At 41.8% G+C, this 19,058-nt stretch overlaps 1 protein-coding gene across 2 annotated transcripts; it reads right to left on the reverse strand.

The window, feature by feature from the left end:
• Positions 1–1,449: 1,449 nt before the first annotated feature.
• Positions 1,450–17,717, reverse strand: asip2b (agouti signaling protein, nonagouti homolog (mouse) 2b). Of its 2 annotated transcripts, XR_005131603.1 has the most exons (5): positions 17,516–17,717; positions 8,570–8,652; positions 6,150–6,337; positions 2,436–2,537; positions 1,450–1,735 (listed from the first exon to the last, which is right to left on the reverse strand). XR_005131603.1 is itself a non-coding variant. In XM_017714629.2 (3 exons), exons 1-3 carry the CDS (start codon positions 17,655–17,657, stop codon positions 6,161–6,163), a joined length of 402 nt encoding a protein of 133 aa, XP_017570118.1. In that variant the 5' UTR covers positions 17,658–17,717; the 3' UTR covers positions 5,722–6,160. The 2 variants fall into 2 exon arrangements, 1 of the variants encoding a protein (XP_017570118.1); XM_017714629.2 differs by lacking the exons at positions 1,450–1,735; positions 2,436–2,537 and having other exon boundaries at positions 5,722–6,337.
• Positions 17,718–19,058: the final 1,341 nt, after the last annotated feature.

Below are 19,058 nucleotides of genomic sequence, written 5' to 3' on the forward strand. Positions count from 1 at the left end.
GTGCTGTGGTTGTGTTACAGAGTGAAGGGTTCTAACACTCAACACTAGAAGGGAGCAAGTTACAATGACAACACTATAGTGTGGTTGGGATAGTGTAGTGGTTAACATCTCTGCCTTCCACCCTGTAGACTAGGGTTCAATCCCCACCTGGGCAAACACCCTACACTATACCAATAAGAGTCCTTGGGCAAGACTCCTAACACCGCCTTGGCCTACCTGTGTAAAAATGACCAAATTGTAAGTCGCTCTGCATAAGAGCGTCAGCCAAATGCCGTAAATGTAAACTATAGTATAACGTCATTATCACTACTTATATTACATTATGTTAACAACTCATAATGTATAATAAACAAAGTGTAAAGTGTAATTCAGTGTAATTCATTCTTATAAATATTTATAACCATATTTACAATGCCTTAAGAATGCATTATAACATGTTCTGAATGTGTGTAGATGCTTACAAATGTGGCATTCATAGAAAAATGTTACCTTAAAGTCTACTTGCTTGAGGAAATACCTTCAGGATTAACAGGGTTTTCTAAATTAGATGTCCGAAACAACTTTGACCTCTCTACACACAAATAAATGTGAGCACGGTTTTAACCTTGACTTAAAAGACATTTAATGCCCTCAGTAAAAACAGGCAAGTACATTTTGTTCCTGTGCTGGATCTGGCCTGAGGCCAATAAAAACTTAAGGGCAGTAAAAGTGAAACATAGTGAAGAAGATTTATGACTCAGATTGATGTCCAGTGGCCCTGAATACAGAGAAGAAGACATCAGGAACTCTTATCTGTCAGATCTGAACTCAGGCTGTGTGGAAAGAGAAATGCTTTTAGTGATATTTCCAGTGTTGGGCAAAGTTAACTGATAACAGTTTATTTCCTAGCAAGGAAAAATGTCTTTGAGGCAGTGAATCTAAAGTGAAACTATGAAGGGACTAAATTGAATATTTCTTCTAATCTCGTTCTCTTACACTTATGTAACACTTTGCATGTAGAAACGTTGGTTTAGTTTCTAGGCATTTATTTTAAGACTTTTTTGGTTCATGCGAAGTAACAAGGTAATAAATTGAGCACGATAGTGGGACAAGTGGGGAGGCAAAATAATTAAAAGAGGATAAAATGATTGATTTCTTCATTTTTTTCTTATGGCGGCTTTTGTGTTGTACAGTGCAATAAAGTGATTTGTGTACCGACGCTTTTTTGTTGCAGTTCCTTATTTTGAGGAAGGCAATTCGTGAGTCTAGAGGTGGGTAATCCAGGTCCATAAAGTAAAAACCCTCCCCAGGATTTTGTTCCAACTGCTTGACTTCTTTAATTTGCTCAGACCAGCAGCAAAGGTGTTCAGGCAGTTGGAACAAAATCCTGGGGAGGGTTTTTACTTTATGGACCTGGATTACCTAACTTAAAGTCAGGTCCATAAATATTTGGACAGTGGCATCATTTTTGTAATTTTGCCTTTTTTTGCACCACCATAATGGAGCTGATATGAAGCCGTCAAGATGTAACTGATGTGTAGACATTCAGCTTTAATTCAAGGGGTTTAACAAACATATTGCACTGTATTTGGACAGCTGGCAGTTTTATGGCCAAGTGTGACCAGTTGCCTTGGTATTCCTTGACAAATTAAGCAGATAAAAGATCTGGAGCTGATTTTAGGTATTGAAGATGAATGTGGTCGCTCTTCATGGGCACTCCAAGAGGAGCTGATGCAAGTGAACTGGGGCATCAAACCTATCAGAGAGATAGCAGAAAGTTTAGGAGGGGCCACATCAATAATTTGGTGCAGTGTTGGTGCAGAAAGAATGGACTGGTGAGCTCAGCAACACCAAAAGGCCTGGAAGACCGCAGAAGACAACTAAAGTGGATGTTGGCAGAATTCTTCCCATGGTGAAGAAAAACCCCTTCACAACATCTAGTCAAGTCAAGGACATTCTAGAGGGTCTACAATCAAGAGATGCCTTCATGAATGTTTGTTTGAAAATATACGAAAAAGCCTGCCCAGTTCTGGAACAAGATTCTTTGGACAGATGAATTGACGATTAACTTGTACCAGAATGATGGGAAGAGAAGAGGAATGGAGAAGGAAAGGAAGTGCTCATGATCCGAAGCATACCACGTCATCTGTGAAACATGGTGAAGGTAGTGTCATGGCATGGGCAGCTATGGCTGCTAATGGAACTGGGTTACTGGTGTTTACTGATGATGTGACTGTTGACAGAAGTAGCAGGATGAATTCTGAAGTTTAGAGAGCCGTGTGTTCTGCTCAGATTCAGTCAAATGCTGCAAAACTGACAGGACAGCACAGATGGATAATGACCCAAAATATACAGCGAAAACAATGCAAGCAGGCTGAAAGCAGAAAGACCCACAAACAAGCAGCAAGGCGGCTGCAGTAAAGGCCTAGCAAAGCATCGCAAGTGAGAGCACTCACCATTTGGTGATTTCCATGGGTTCCAGTCTTGCATTTGCATCCAAGTATTAAAAGAAATCCTTGTATTTTTAATTATGTTGCTTTCTCCAATTACTTTTGAGCCTGTGGAAGTGGAGAGACACCCTAAATTAAATTAAAATCAAATCTTGCCTGCTTCGTTTCAAATCTATTGTGGTGGTACAGAGACAAAACTACAAAAAGTTTTACCGTCCAAATACTTAAAAACTGACTGCATGTTGTTTCTAGGATGCAAAAGACATCTGTGCTCTACTGGAGCGCGTAGGGCCTGCTGGAAGCCAGACCCCTTGTTCTGTGGACAGCAAAACCTGGGCAAAATAATTAGCACGGTTAAGCCCTGATTACACCATGAACTCATTTAAAAGGGCCGCCGACTGATGTTCGAACGTGTTGTCCACTGTGAACCTGGGAAGGCCGCTGGGCGTTTCCTGTTGTTCTCAGTGAGCAATGTTTCACAGGGAATGATTGAATCACCATTAAAGATTGATTTTCTGCTTTTTCATGTCAGTGCCAGACGTCCACTGTTTTCTGAAGTTATGCAAAAGTCTTACATAAGATGTAGCGTGAAAGATGGTGGGAGACAGTTGCTGTTTAGGAATCCTCAAAGCGCAGGGATGACCTCTTCATAAGGTGAACCCACGGCAGGAGTGCCTAATCCTGGTCCTGGACATCTACCACCCTGGAGAGTTCAGGCCCATCACACAGGAGGCCTTCGTCACCAATATCAGGTGTGAGAGATTAGGGTTGGGGTAATAAGGTGGTAGATCTCCAGGGCTCTGTGGATTAAACTGACCATACCCATACCTTCCTTGTGGATATACAAGGCCACTAAGTCATCACAGTTTTCAGATATTACTGACAAAACACTCAGAAAGTAATTAGCATAGTTCAGTCATGCTACTGAACCATCATTCATTTTTACTTTGTACCATGTTGAGTGTCCAGTGTTTCCTTCTGGAGCTTTTAGGCTAATAAACACTACCAATCACTGTTTTTTAAAACACATCAACAATTGTGTTGCAAATACGTGTAGAAAGCAATTCTAACGTGATGTAAACATTAAGTTTCAAACAATTTGTAAGAAGATGTTAAAAGTTTGAACATATTCAAAAAGCAGTTAGCAAATCTCACTGCCCAAAGCTTTTCATTAAGAAATGACAATAAATATATCATTAGTTTATTATGTGGCCTCTTAAACTCCTTGGAATCACCGGAGGTTCCAAAGCGCGCTTCGTCATATTTTTCATAACTTTTATAGCTGGGCGTCGTGTGAGGCTGTAGCTCTTCTCTCCAGTCTAATAGACGGTGATGTCATTTTAAACCCTTATAATAAAAGAAGCTGAACTTTGTTTTTCTACTGAAAGTCTGTTTTCCCCCAAATCTGGGCTCTAAACTATAAACAGACGGCGTCTCTTCAGTGATCTGCTCTGGAAACATCACTTTTAGAAAATAACACAAAGAGCGTCTTGAGATTTTTGGCTTTCAGCAGTAAACTGTAAGCATATAGCGATATGTGGAGATCATAAAACACACGTTCTGTTCATTTGAGGGGCTTAAAATAAAATAAATAAAATAAAACATTCATGCAGTTACTGAATAAGGACAAGTTTCTCTAGGTCAGAAAATCTTTGATCTTGTTTATGTTTTTAGGGCGATGAAAAAGGTGATTTGAGTGATTTGAGTGCTTTGACACGACGGCTAAAACTAAGATCAGAGTCCATTAGTACACCAAGGTAACACACGAGTTCTTTGGAGGGCTCGCAAAACCAGATAGGCAGCTAGTCTGTGCCTCTCATTGCTATTCATGGATAAAATAAACAGCAGAAAGTTTTGTTCCCATCCAGTTAGTGACAAAGTGAATTGAGGGGACCGTAGTTGTCTGGGGAAAAGGGGCCAAGTAGATCTGAGTATCATCTGCATAGCGGCGGTAAGACAATCCATTCTTTGTCCACATCAGCACCAACCTAATTCAGCGGAGGAATGTCTATAATGGCTGGGAGGGGGATCGGCCTGAAAAACAACCTGGAAAAACGGCTTTCTTTTAAGTATTTATTAAAAAAGAAATTACAAGAGAATTAGACAGTAATCATTCCGCTTTACTCAATATGACCTGACAGTGGGTGCGATCATAACAATGGCTGGCACTCGATGGCTGTAAGGCGTTTCTCAGCCTCCTGTCTTTCGTGATTTTAATATTGCTAAAGGAATGAAAAGCCTCGAGTCAGTACAAGCACTATGAACTGAATTCTTTAAGTCCGCAATGAAGTTGGTGCTCGGTCCTGCGTTCTCTCCGTTTGTTTGAACCAACCAAAAAACGTTAAGCACAACAAACTAAGGTTAGGACAGTAACTGTTGAAACGCTGCACGATTAAACAGAGAACTGGCGCCACCGATTCATTGGTACCGTCTAAAGAGAAACATCAGGATGCCTACTGGACTGTCAGTCTCAGCGGGAATACTAATCCACTTGGAATACAGCTGTGTGGTGAAGTTCATAGATACTATGCATGCACACTACAAAAAACTACTATAAACACTCTTTACAGGTTCTCAAATGTTTTCAATCTGTGTGCCGTAGAGCTCGTGCAGGAATTTCAGTGCATGTGGAGGTGCAGGTCTGCTCACATATGTTAGCAATCTGCACAGAAACCATGTGTGAGTTTGTGAGGTGTTGAAAGGCGTGTAAAAATGCACCAGTGGATCACTAAAGCTGAATTTGAAATGTCAAAATCATTTATAACATGATGAATAACACACAATAAAGTATTTGAATCAAAATCACATTCTTAGGCTATTTTAATACCCAAAAACTAAAAACACCTGGTGTTGTTTTTGTCTGCGTTCCACCGGTGCCTGTGTCTGGTGATGGTTACCACAGTAACAGCCCCCTTTGAGAGTAAAAACTAATTTAACGCTAGTAAAAAAACATTTAACCATTGAGTATGTTTACATGCACTTAATAATACTGCAGAAAATCTGATTTTGTCAGTAATCTGATCAACGTGTTTACATGCACTTGAGTAATCAGATACTGGGGAAACTCCAGGTCTACATGAGTCAGACAGTTATCAGATTTCTGCTTTACAACCAGCTAATAAAAACTCACAGAATACGACGTGACAAACGTAATGTAAAACTCAAACTTCATGTTTTACCTGAAAATATTAGCATACATCATCTAGAAGATGAATATTTAAGTCCTTCATTTCGTCAAGCATGTAGTTGGTTTCAGTGTCACTCCAAAAGTGACACTGTCTGTTTTCACACATGTGCAGACTGAGAAAACGAAAGAAATCAGAGTAAGAGGTCACATGCACTGAGAAATCTGATTACTCAGCTAAAATCCAGCCTCTTCATCAGATGTTTGGATTGGATTTCTAGACCTTACTCCAGTATAAGGAATCAGACTGAGCTGTTTACACGACCATTTGAATAATCGGATAACTAGAGACATAAAAGGAGATGATTGGATTATTGAGTGCATGTAAACACACTCATTGTTAGTTACTTTTAGACAGTGTTTTAATACCCCCTGCCCCTGAAGTCCTGGTTTACCTCTTTACTGCGGATATTTTCCTGAGACGATTCTGTTGCTGGCCCAGGCCTAATTTCACTACTGCGTAAATAGTTTTAAATGATTCAGAGTCGTATCAAAATAACTGAAAATAATGGTAACTGTGAGGTCAGAGATCACACCCTTCTGTATGTTAGGTCTTTTTGGGGCAGCTTCCCAGCCTCCAGCAGTGGCAGATGGTGTTGAATAGTCGACAGTGGCAGGAGGCGCAGGGCTCGCAGCAGGGGGTTCGTCCAGAGCAGCTCTCCATAAGACCAGCACAGCGCCGCACCGGGACAGGGGCTGCACCCACCGGCTCCATCTTGGGTCTCTGCAACACATATGGGATCACAGATTAGACAGGACACTACACACCAGATATAAGAAATGTGTCATCAAGCTCAACGGTCGCCATTCTGTGGCCAGTGCTGATATCAAAGATTTTGCATTTTTTACAGTTTGATCTATATTAGCAAGAAAAGTACAGCACGCTTAAGCAACTCAAAGGAAATTTTTCAAAATTCAGCACAACATGTAAATACAGCACTGCAATATAATCAACTGAAGGCAAATTAGGCATTAGGAGTCTAGCCCAAGGACTCTTAATGGGATAGTGTGGTGCCCAGGGCATCGAACACCAGTCTGTCGGTGAAGGGTAATGGTATTAACCAACTACACAGCGCCAACTGCTACAAAACCATGCAATTATGAACTGTTATCAACTATCCAGAAAATCTGAAAAATTGGTGTAATTCCCTTTTAAACTCTAATTGTTATGACGTGACAGAAACCCAGACGCTAGCGGATAAGAGGTTAGACGGTTTATTCGTCTACCTAGCAGCCAAGGCAGCAAAAAGGGGCAAAACACAAAGGAGTAGTCCCAGTCCAAATGTCCAATAGCCAATCCAAACAACCAGCTAAAGGGAACGAATCCAAAAGGTCAAAATCACAGTTCAACAAGAGAGAACAGGGAGAATAGACTCGGAGAAAACAACACCTCGCACTGACTGACTGCCAAACCCAGGCGTTCGTACTCTGTGCTCTAATGAGACCCAGGTGACATCAGTTAAGCCTGGGGACTGTGAGGGCTGATAGGTGAGTCCGGAGTCACCGGCTCTCCCAGGGTATTCTGGGAGTTGGAGTTCAACTGATGAGTCCAATGCGTGACACTAATGCTCCTAGTTGCAAATGCCAGCTGTCTCATGTCCAGATTGCTGGTTTTTATGAGTGACTGGGTAAGAAGAATTAAAAGGAGAATTCAATTCCACTAATTTTTCCAAATTTCAGCATAATGCAGTCGCTGACTGTCATTCAGAGTGGTTTGGCGTGAAATGGTTCATTGCAGAGAAACTTACCAACTCAAAGTTCGTTACAGTGATGGTGACAGGAACCAGACGCTACAATGACTACAACACAAATACGGCTATTTTATTTACTCTCCAAAACCACCAGTGAACCTACACAAGTCTTCTGAGTTTTATATTTAATGTTGATAAAAGTAAATTAGTAGTAAATCAATAAAACGGTACACTTTCTTTGGGGACTATTTTAACACTCTTCATGTGCCCCTCTGCCATGAATATATTTAATAAATACACTTTAGAGCAAAATTTTATCTCAAAACTATCGCAAGCCTCAGGCATCAGACAATGTATTTGTTACTATTTTAGTTACTAACTTTTTTGAGGCATTACACTCTTCAGACGTCTCTTCGCCCCAAACCACTCTGAATGGCTTTGATGGCAGCTAAAGGATTTAATTAAGCAGAAATACAAAAACTGTGGAACTCCCCTTTAAGAGTCCAGTGAATTTATCATTATCTTTGGCCCGAAAACGTTTTTTAAGCTGAAATTCTTCCGTCCTCTGCCGAAACTGAAGAACTTCCACACCGGGTGTGTTTACAGGCACTAAACAATCTGATAACCACAGAAAATCAGATTTTGTCTAGAAGATGATGAATATTTATCCATCCATCCATCCATTTTCTAAGCCGCTTCTCCGTCAGGGTCGTGGGGGGGGTGCTGGAGCCCATCCCAGCACTCTTCGGGCAGAAGGCAGGATACACCCTGGACAGGTCGCCAGTCCATCGCAGGGCAGACAGACAGACACAGACAGTCACTCACACCCAGGGGTAATTTAGCATGTCCAATTGGCCTGACTGCATGTCTTTGGACTGTGGTAGGAAACCAGAGAACCCGGAGGAACCCCACACAGACACGGGGAGAACATGCAAACTCCACACAGAGAGGACCCTGGTCGCCTGGCTGGGGAATCGAACCCAGGCCCTCCTCGCTGTGAGGCGACAGCGCTACCCACCACGCCAATTGGACCAATAATAATTCAATTAAAACCTCCATCAGCTACAACATACGGGCTGTCAGTATACTGTACACCCCTATTACAAGCTAGAACTCAACAGTTTAGTGCTTTCCCTGCTCTAACACATGAGGATGAGGTGTATTAAAGCTGGGAGAACAGATTCTACAGGGTAGGGAACTCCAGGACTGAGAAACACCGAGATACTGGGTGTCCTTCACAGGTGCTACAGTGTGGAATAAGGTACCGGAACATGGAGTCTCTGTGTAGATAGGTAACGTGTCCTGGCGAAGAGTCGCTTTGGTTTCTCCTCCGCTGGATTCCAGGCCCCTGGAAGAGAGACAACAAGTTCTTAGTTCTTTCGAATTAGGGCTTTTTAAAATATCTCTACAGAAGTTTGGGCACTCCTGGTCAAATGACATGTGTTGTTGATTTTCTAAGTGGAAATAAGTGAACCCCCTTTACAGAGAGCACACCTCCGCACACGTTAATGCACAAGTGCTCTTTATTTGCTGAACTCTTTATTTAGCGTACTGAGAATAATAATAATCATTTATGTGGAATATAAAAATTTATTTGCCATCATTTATTCCAAACTATTTTAAAGCAAAGTCTTGGGCAGCCATTCCGTGTAATAATTTCCTCCGAGGGAGCTTTTAGAAGGTATTCGACTCTTCAGACATCTGGTTCCTATCACTACCACTGTGACCAATTCTGACTTGGTCAGTTTCTCTAGAACAGAGTACTTCCCACCAAACCACCCTGAATGACCGCTTAAATCTTAAGCTTTTATTTATTTATTTATTTTATTTTTACCCGATTTTTCTCCCCAATTTAGTCGTCTCCAATTCCACCTGCTAGTTACGACTCCCCCAGTCACACAATACTACCAACGCTAGGAGGGTGAAGGCAGCACAGGCTTCCTCCTTCTTTACGAACTGCCGCTCACGCAACATCACGGACAGCCGAACGCGCTCGGAGGAAAGCGCCGACCGCCAGATCTCTTACGTCACCTAACAGACGCCTGCGCTGACTAGTATCGTGCTGAGTGATGGGGGGAGATGGGGACCATCCTACCCACCCAGAGAGAGCGAGGCCAGCTGTGCTCTCTTGGACTCCCGGCTACGGACGCCTGCAGCATCACAAGGGATCGAACTCGCGATCTCCTGATGCCAACGCTTAGACGGTTGCGCCACTCGGGAGCCCCAAACGGTTAAATCTTAAGCTTTTAACGATGCGGAATTCTGAAAAATTGGCGGAATTCCCCTTTAGGTTTGGTCACTTAAAAGGGTGTGTTAACTTATTCTCACTGCGCTTTACAAAGAAGCAATTTTAAGAAAGTAAGGAGAGCCAAGCTAAAGCTCACGAACAAACGGAGACGTCTGAACCCCCCCTGGTGAGGCTTAACCGAGTTTCAGAGACTTTGCTTCCGGTATTCTGGGAACTTACCATGAATGGAAACCACAAAACAATACACCAGGAGAAAGACCCCTCACAATTATTACATAATCGCAATTATTTAGACCGGCTGCAGTCACGTTCCACAGTCAGCAGCTGGGCTGAGCCACTATCTAATTGCGATTTGCTCGAAATGTTCACAGCAGTTCTAATGGGAACCAGACGTCTGAAGAGTTCATCACCTGCAAAAGCTCCTCCCTCACTGATGGGTATTAGAAGATATGGTTATGAATACACTGCTGATGTGCGTTGAGTGCGTTTACATGCGCTTGAGTAATCAGACAATGAGGAAACTCAATGGGGATTTCTGCTTTACAACCAGCCAATAAATTCACAGAAGACGACGTGACGCAAACATAATGTAAAACTTTTTAACATCGCGCCACTTTATCTGAAAATATGAACATCCATTATCTAGAAGATGAAGAATATTTAAACCCTTTATTTCGTGTTTGGTTTCAGCGTCGCTCTGAAACCCAAAGAAGTCAGAGTAAGAGTTCATATGCACTGAGAAATCTGATTACTGAGCTAAAATGCAGCCTCTTTATCAGATTTATCAAACCATTTATTTAATAAACTCTTGGCGGAGAGACACATGCAGGGTGTTGTGAGGCCAAATAGTTCCCAATAAAACTCCACATTTACCTCTATATTACCACCATCGCTGTTACATTAGAATACATTCTGGATATTAAATAAAATGGTTGCATTTGCATTGTAAACATGGCAACTTGTGAGTCCCATCGCCATCACTGTGAAGAAATCCAAGTCAAATCCAAGGCCAAGTAGCTTGAATTGGTACAGTAACCTGGAAATAGTGCATAATCTTCAATATTTCTTTTTCATTTAACTTAACATAATATTTCTTTGTTTAAAATGTTCTCAATTTTAAAACTTTCTGTTTTTCAGCTTGAAATGAAAAAAATATCCCAGATTTTCAATGTGGTCAAGACCAGTGGTGGACGAAGTACACAAACCATGTGTTTGAGTTCAAGTAGAGATACTCAAGGTAAAATATTCCTCCAGTAAAAGTAGAAGTTCCTCCCTTTAGACCTCCACTTGAGTAAAAGTACTAAAGTATTTGCCTTCAAATGTAAAGTATCAAAAGTAAAAGTACTAAAAGAGTAATTAACTTAAGGCAACATAGTTCCAAGTTTAAGTTGAATAGAAACTGGCTTTAAACTCAGGATCACAGATGAGCTCCTTTACTATGTTGATCTGTAGGCGTCTGTTCATAAACATAAACCAGCCCAGACTCATTTACTATAAAATGAAATGGTGTTTGTAGAAATTCAGAAAAAAGCCGCGTCAGTCTCGACTGCATATGTGGACATATTTCTATATTGAGCTCTATTTACACAAAGTTAGGTTAGTTCATCATTTATGTTGAACAGACTCTCCCAAAGTTTTATGCTGCTGCGCTGACGTTGAACCGTGTGCTGCACTGGGTCGGTCTGACCAACAGGTCAAAACCAGCTCTAAACAAAGTGACCGCTGGGCCCTGATTGGTGCTCTGGCTTTGCGCTTCTTTCGTTTTGACATGTTACGTTTTTATACACACAGAAATGAAAAGGAACGACAGATTTCTCAAAATGTAGGAGGAAAAAGTCGGATATTAGACTCTGAAATGTAGTGGAGTGAAAGGAAAAAGTCGCCCAGAAATGGAGAAACTTCAGTACAGATACACCAAAAACTACTTAAGTACAGTAATGAGTTACTTTTACTTAGTTACTGTCCACCACTGAATAATACACTGGAATTTATTTCTTTTTGTCAGCAAAAAATGCTACGTTCAACACAACTTTAGAGTCAGATGCAAAGTCAATCTGTTTATCATTACATCACTTATTTCTAGTTATTACTTATTACTTACTGTAGTTTAAAATTAGGAGGCGTAATCAAAGTTTTAAGCTTTGGGTGAACAAATGCATCAGTGTGTCAGAACACTCACACATTTGACAGTTAGAGCTCTACAAAATAAGGGCATTTAGGGTTGAGCAATATGGCAATATATATCAATGTCATGAAAAATCTATGATAAAATGATTTCAACATGCTGTTCTGAACATATTGTGTATATCGTCAGTACTTGAAAGCCAAAACACTGACTGGCCGCATGTTCCTCTATTAAGAGAGAGCGAAATTAGTCCCAATTAACACGATTTAGTGCCAAATATTGAAGAAATGGTTTGAAGCACTCAGCACTTTAACTTTAGACTCATACTTTGCACAATGTAAGGTTTACAGGTAGGACTGTGTGTGTTTGTGTGAGTGAGTGAGGTAGGAATGCAGGTTTTATTTTATTTTTGTTATATTATTCCCTATATGTGAATGTCTGTCTGATACTCTGCACTCAGCATACCAGGTCAATAAAGCTTGATTCTGATTCTGAATCAAATAAAATGGTGACAACCTAAACGGAAGGTGATCAAACAGCTCTGCATGGCAAAACATCTCATATAATGTCCCATTTCACCCCTCACCCCTACCACGGAGCCCTTAGCCCTCCGTGTTGCACGTTCATGCCTTGATTTGTGTAGAGATAGAGGGGTAGGGCAAAGTGTTAGGGCAACATGGCCCTCCAGATGGAAGTTCAGCTTCATATCACTGAAGAATTAGCGGTGGGTGATAATGAATAATTGTTGTATCCCCCCTCTTTGAAGGCAGATGAGTCCCTAAATGTAACTACAGCCCAGCAGTGAGGAGCTGACCTTCACCCTCCTCTGCTGTCACCGCAGACGGGCCGGGTCGCCTTCAGAGCGGCGCTGGTAGCTGTTAATGAAGTGATGCTCTTTATTTGAGGGTCCCATTTCATAGAGAAAGATTTCAACCACTTGAAACACTTGAAAACAAGGGGTGGGGGTAAAAATAAGAAATGGGAATTACATTTAATACCATTTGCGTTTGAAGCCGATGGAAACACAACAAGTGCGTTCCAGCAGGAACGTCAGTGCCTGACTCTTTCGCTTTAAAGCTTTATGACATGCCTCCTGCAGACCACAAGTAACATGCAGTTCCATGTTTTTTTTTCCTGCTCCAACACATCTCAGCTACTTATCAGCCCTTCCTGAAGAGCTAATCAGATGCGAGAGAGCAGGAAAAACCCAAAACTGCAGAACAGAGCCTCTCCGGACCTGTACCGGGCCGGCCCTGTCCCAGCTGAACACAGAGCCTCTGGAGTGGATCATCTCTGAATGGAAACAAACACAAATCCCATTACTCGCTGATGTTTACACGACAAATCAGAGATGAGATGAATCAAAGTTTGACCGTTTGTCCTACCTAATCCACTGAACACACAGTCCAAGTAGTCTGGCTCTAATCTTCTTTTGATGAAGACCCAGACGCCTGAGGCCCTTGGAAGGGGTTTCTGAAGGATAGTCTACTCGCTCCTTTTGATTTTCTCGAAAAAGCCTCACTAAAATGAAAATAACAACTTTTTTCCTCCCACCGCTGCTTTAGTCCTGCCTTAAATGGGACTAGAAGAAAGGTTCACTTGTGTTTTACTGGGGGAACATGACAAGAAAGGCTCACCAGTCAGGCTGACAGTACCTCAAATCTGTAGAGCCCTTTGTGGTGTTGAAACTAATTAGAGGAAAGTAATTAGAGGTCCATACAGGCCAACTTGGAGCTTTCAGAAAGAGTGCCACTTAAGTGGGATTCTGAAGGCTCCCCTGAGTGGGAATCTGAAGGCTAGAACCCAAGAGTTTCCGAGAATTTGAAAAAAAAAAAAGTTGAAAAAGCTTTTTACCAAGCCAAAGTTTTATTACACACTTTTATAATCTCAGAAAAAGCTCCATTAGTTTGCATTGAAGTGCCTGTAGTTACTGAATAATAAGCCTAGATATGTAATAAGCCTGTAACAGTCATGTCATATAGCTTGGTGTGAAATGCTTCATTCCAGAGTCGGAACAGTTCACAGTGGCGGTGATAGGAACCAGACGTCTGACGAGTTTAATGCCTCTACAAGCTCCCTGAACAGAACGTCATTCCATGAAATGGCTAGGAATGGCTAATATATGCCTGTGACTTTGTTTTATGATAGAAGACACATGGAGGTGGTTTTGGATAGTAAATAAAATGGCTATATTTGTGTTGTATTCATGGTAGAGCTGGGCGATATGGCCAAAAATGTTATCACAATAAACAAAATTCATATCATTTGATATCGATACATATCGCAATAAATGTCAAATCATTATTTCTTTCCCGTTTGGAGGCTGATTTTTGCTCCTGGGTGGTTAATCGCCGTTCTAAACGATCCTTTATGGACAGAACACGACAAACACTCACCAAACAGTGGAACATCTCACAGATCTGTCATGGGACAGTGGGAGAAAGTGTCTGGTGAGCTGTTTTACCAGCTGGAAAAAAGCTCAGCTGCAGTTTTTGTAATAGTCATAACTTAAGAAAGAAAAGATTATTTTTAGCTGATTATGATGAACGCTCCTACCACACCCATGAACGCTCCTACCACACCCATGAACGCTCCTACCACATCCATGAACGCTCCTACCACATCCATGAACGCTCCTACCACACCCATGAACGCTCCTACCACATCCATGAACGCTCCTACCACACCCATGAACGCTCCTACCACATCCATGAATGCTCCTACCACACCCATGAACGCTCCTACCACATCCATGAATGCTCCTACCACACCCATGAACGCTCCTACCACATCCATGAACGCTCCTACCACATCCATGAACGCTCCTACCACATCCATGAACGCTCCTACCACACCCATGAACGCTCCTACCACATCCATGAACGCTCCTACCACACCCATGAACGCTCCTACCACACCCATGAACGCTCCTACCACACCCATGAACGCTCCTACCACACCCATGAACGCTCCTACCACATCCATGAACGCTCCTACCACACCCATGAACGCTCCTACCACATCCATGAACGCTCCTACCACACCCATGAACGCTCCTACCACACCCATGAACGCTCCTACCACATCCATGAACGCTCCTACCACACCCATGAACGCTCCTACCACATCCATGAACGCTCCTACCACATCCATGAACGCTCCTACCACACCCATGAACGCTCCTACCACACCCATGAACGCTCCTACCACATCCATGAAAGCTCCTACCACACCCATGAACGCTCCTACCACATCCATGAACGCTCCTACCACATCCATGAACGCTCCTACCACACCCATGAACGCTCCTACCACATCCATGAACGCTCCTACCACACCCATGAACGCTCCTACCACATCCATATCACAGTATTCAAACACCAGCTAGCAACGACTGGATTTGTCTATTGTATCGTGGTAGTTTGAGGGGTGAACCGCAATATATCAACACCAGACAGACAGTCCTCCTTTTAGGTATGTCATACTGAAAGTGGTGTTTTTGTGTCTTGTTTGATCTTCAGTATCATCAATTTGCCATGTTGTGTGAGTGATGGAGCGCTGCTCCAAGTTAGCCAGCAGCTAAAAACAGCTACCCTGGAAAGACAGCGCTCTCCCGCTCTCCAATGCCCTGGTGCCCTTTTCTACTGCAAGGATGCGACGCTACTCTGCTGTCGCCAGGATTTTCGACATGATTAGATTAGGGGTGACGCGTAAAAAAGGATCACCAAATACACTTTAGCAACGTCTGAAACGTGTGACCAAGTGTCTCCTGTGACCAAGTGTGAGTGACGATGTAAGTGCCGTAACTGTACCGTAGTGCAGTGAGCTCACCTCTGTCTGTACATCCTAACAAGCTTTAGCAGCATTAAATCACATCTGATACTCACAGCTACAGCGCTGTTACAGCGCTCAGTCAAATTTTAGCATTAGTGCATTCCCAAGCAACAAAAGTGAAAGAAAGAAGTGCGTTCATATGAGTTACAGCCCTGATTTGTTAACTGAGGAAGCTGTGAGGCATTGGAGAGCGGGAGAGCGGATCTTTCCAGACCGGTGTATTATATCGAAAAATAAACATGTCTTATTGCTCTATCGAGGAAAAGTTACATCGCGATAATTATGGTTATCGTTTTGTCGCCATAATTCATGGTGAACCCTGGTTCCTATCACCACCACTGTAAAGAAATTTGAGTCTCTAAAATGAAGCACTTCACACCAAAACGCTAAGAATGGCATCTTAACCCCTGAATAATACAGAAATGTTTAACTTGCTGTTTTTGTTGTTTTTTTGCTAAGGGGTGTGGTCAGCAACTGCCCTCACTTCAACACATAAACAGAGCACCATCTGGCACAATGTCTATGGCATTAACATAAAAGTGGATTTAGGGGTGGGCATGTTTCATTACAAAGTGGGCATAATCGAATAAAAAAAAAACACTACTTATAAGTAGAGCTGGACAATAAAGCAAAGTTATAATATCATGATACTGTAAGAACTTTTCATGATGGACGATATGCCAAATTGGAACAGACCCCAGTATTGCCACATTAAAAAAAAAAATGACCAAAGCAATGAATACAATAATATCTAAACATTTTACACCTTGCACTGCGATATTTCCCATTCAACAGATGAATGATGCTCTTTTGTAATAAAATAAAAAATAAAATATGGAGCTGATTGTTTTTCTAATACTGACCATATCCACGATACACCCAGAGAAGCACTTTGTGATGTAATGTATGACGGTAATTATAAATCTCTAGTGTATTATTACTATTATTCTTGTTATAATATTTTAATATGTGTTCTATTTTGTCTGTTCCAACTTGTTACATCACAGAAAAATGAAGCCGTGTGATGCAGGTCGTGTATCGTGAAACGGTCTTGAGGCATCGTGATATAATTATTGTGATATTTCTCCATATCGCCCGCCTCCAAGTGTGTTCACTCTAATGAGAATATTTGCATTCCCTTGCAATAATTTAGTGTTTCCTTGCAATAATTTTGATTATTTTTACCTGTGTACATCGATAAGAGCGTCTGCCAAATGCCATACATGTAAATGTAATTTTATATTCTATTGCAAATGTTTTGCATCCCCTCACAATAATTCTGTTCCCTTGTAATAATTTAGTGTTTCCTTGCAATAATTTTACAGTCCTTTGCAAATGTTTTGCATTCCCTCACAATAATTCTGTTCCCTTGCAATAATTTAGTGTTTCCTTGCAATAATTTTGCATTGCCTTGCAAATGTGACCATATCCACGATACATGAAGCATTTTGTGACGTAATGTATGGTGATGTATAAATGTATATATACATTATAAATGTAATATATAAATTATTTATTCTCATTACAGTACTTTAATATGTTCTATTTTGTCTATTTCAACTTGTTAAATCTCAGAAAAATGAAATAGCCTGATGCATATCGTGTATCGTGAAAAGGTCTTGAGGTACCGTGAAAACACTATCGCGATATTTCGCCATATCGCCCGCCTCTACGTGTGTTTAATGAGAAAGCTGGTTAGCGCCGAGCAGCAAGTTAGACTGAAAATAAGACAAGCAATGCCATTTTACCCAAAAGGGGGGATTCGAGGAGAGAAAAGACGGAGATAAACAGGTGTTTTCCCCAGAGAAGAGCTGGAAACTACAGAAAACCCGTAAAATGAGATTTATTCTCCTGAGGTAAACCGCATTTAGTCTAATTCAAGCCACAACATAAAAGCCTTCACGCGGTAAAACAACCCCCCCCCCCCCCCCGGAACGAACGACAGGAATGGAGCAAACCCGGAGCAGAATGTGAGGGCCGACTCCTCAAACTCCTCAGTCCTACCTGGTCTAGCGGAGGAGGAGGCGATCTGATGGTGAGCTGCGTCGTTTTCGTGCTTTTTATGCGAGTCCACGGCGCCGACTGAGCGCTGGACGAGCGAGAGGAACAAGCAGATGCAGAAGCAGAGCCGCAGACCCCCAGCCATGCCGCCCGGGAGGAGCCCGACTGATCAGCCGTGAAACGGGTTGCCGGTTCAGGCAGAGCTTCAGCCCGGCGGAGTGATGAGAGCCGAGTCTCCCCCTCCCCTTATAGCTGCACTGAGCAACAAGCCACGCCCCTTTTACCTCTGCCTCATTTTCATTTGCAAGAGACCCTGGTTTAACAAAGTAATGCAATTACCTCCCCTCGCAATAATGTGACATTCCCTCGCAAATGTTCTGCATTCTCTCGCAATAATTCTGTGCCCTCGCAATAATTTTGCAATCCCTCGCAAATGTTCTGCGTTCTCTTGCAATAATTCTGTGCCCTCGCAATAATTTTGCATTCCCTTGCAAATGTTCTGCATTCTCTTGCAATAATTCTGTGCCCTCGCAATAATTTTGCAATCCCTCGCAAATGTTCTGCGTTCTCTTGCAATAATTCTGTGCCCTCGCAATAATTTTGCATTCCCTTGCAAATGTTCTGCATTCTCTTGCAATAATTCTGTGCCCTCGCAATAATTTTGCATTCCCTTGCAAATGTTCTGCGTTCTCTCGCAGTAACTATGTGCCCTCGCAATAATTTTGCATTGCCTTGCAAATTTCCTTGCGATAATTCTGTTTCCTCTCAATGATTCTGTGTTCCCTAGAAATAATTTTGCATTCCCCCGGAATAATTTCATGTTCTCTTGCAATAATTTACATTCCCTTGCAAATGTTTTGTGCTCCCTTACAGTAATTCCGTGTTCCCTCCCAATGATTATGTATTCCCTCCTGATAATTTTGCATTATCTTGCAAATGTTTTGCATTTCCTCACAATAATTCTGTTCCCTCACAATAATTTGGTGTTCCTTCACAATAATTTTGTTTCCTTGCAAAAATTAGCAGCCTTGCAAATGTTTTGCGATCCATCTCAATAACTTTGTGTTCCCTTGCAAATGTTTTATGGTCCCTCTCAATTATTCAGTTCCCTTGCGTCAAGTTTGCAGTCCCGCGCAAAAGTTTTGTGTTCCCTCGCAATAATTTTGTATTCCCTTGCAAATGTTTTGCGTTCCCTCGCAATCGTTCTGTTCCCTAGCAATAATTTTACATTCTCTTGCAAATGTTCTCCCAACAAAAGTGGAAAACATTAACACAAAACACAGTATATACTGTGTCCACTGTGTGCTGAGTTGCCTTCTCACAGTGGAAGTGCTGTTTATCTGATGGGGACAGTTTTGTTAGTTTTGTCTATCAGGTCTTCCAGGTGGTTGTTAGGAGTCCCATTTTCTTGGTATCTTTTACTAATTTTTAAAACAGTTTTGAAAAAAAAAGTTTGCAGTTGTTTTATTCTGACCTTCTCCTTCCTTATTCACCGAGTTTATCTTCTACCTAATCTCCCCAGAAACACCGGATGAAGAAAAAAGAT

Source organism: Pygocentrus nattereri, chromosome 2 (assembly GCF_015220715.1).
Source record: "Pygocentrus nattereri isolate fPygNat1 chromosome 2, fPygNat1.pri, whole genome shotgun sequence".
Lineage (NCBI taxonomy): Eukaryota > Metazoa > Chordata > Actinopteri > Characiformes > Serrasalmidae > Pygocentrus > Pygocentrus nattereri.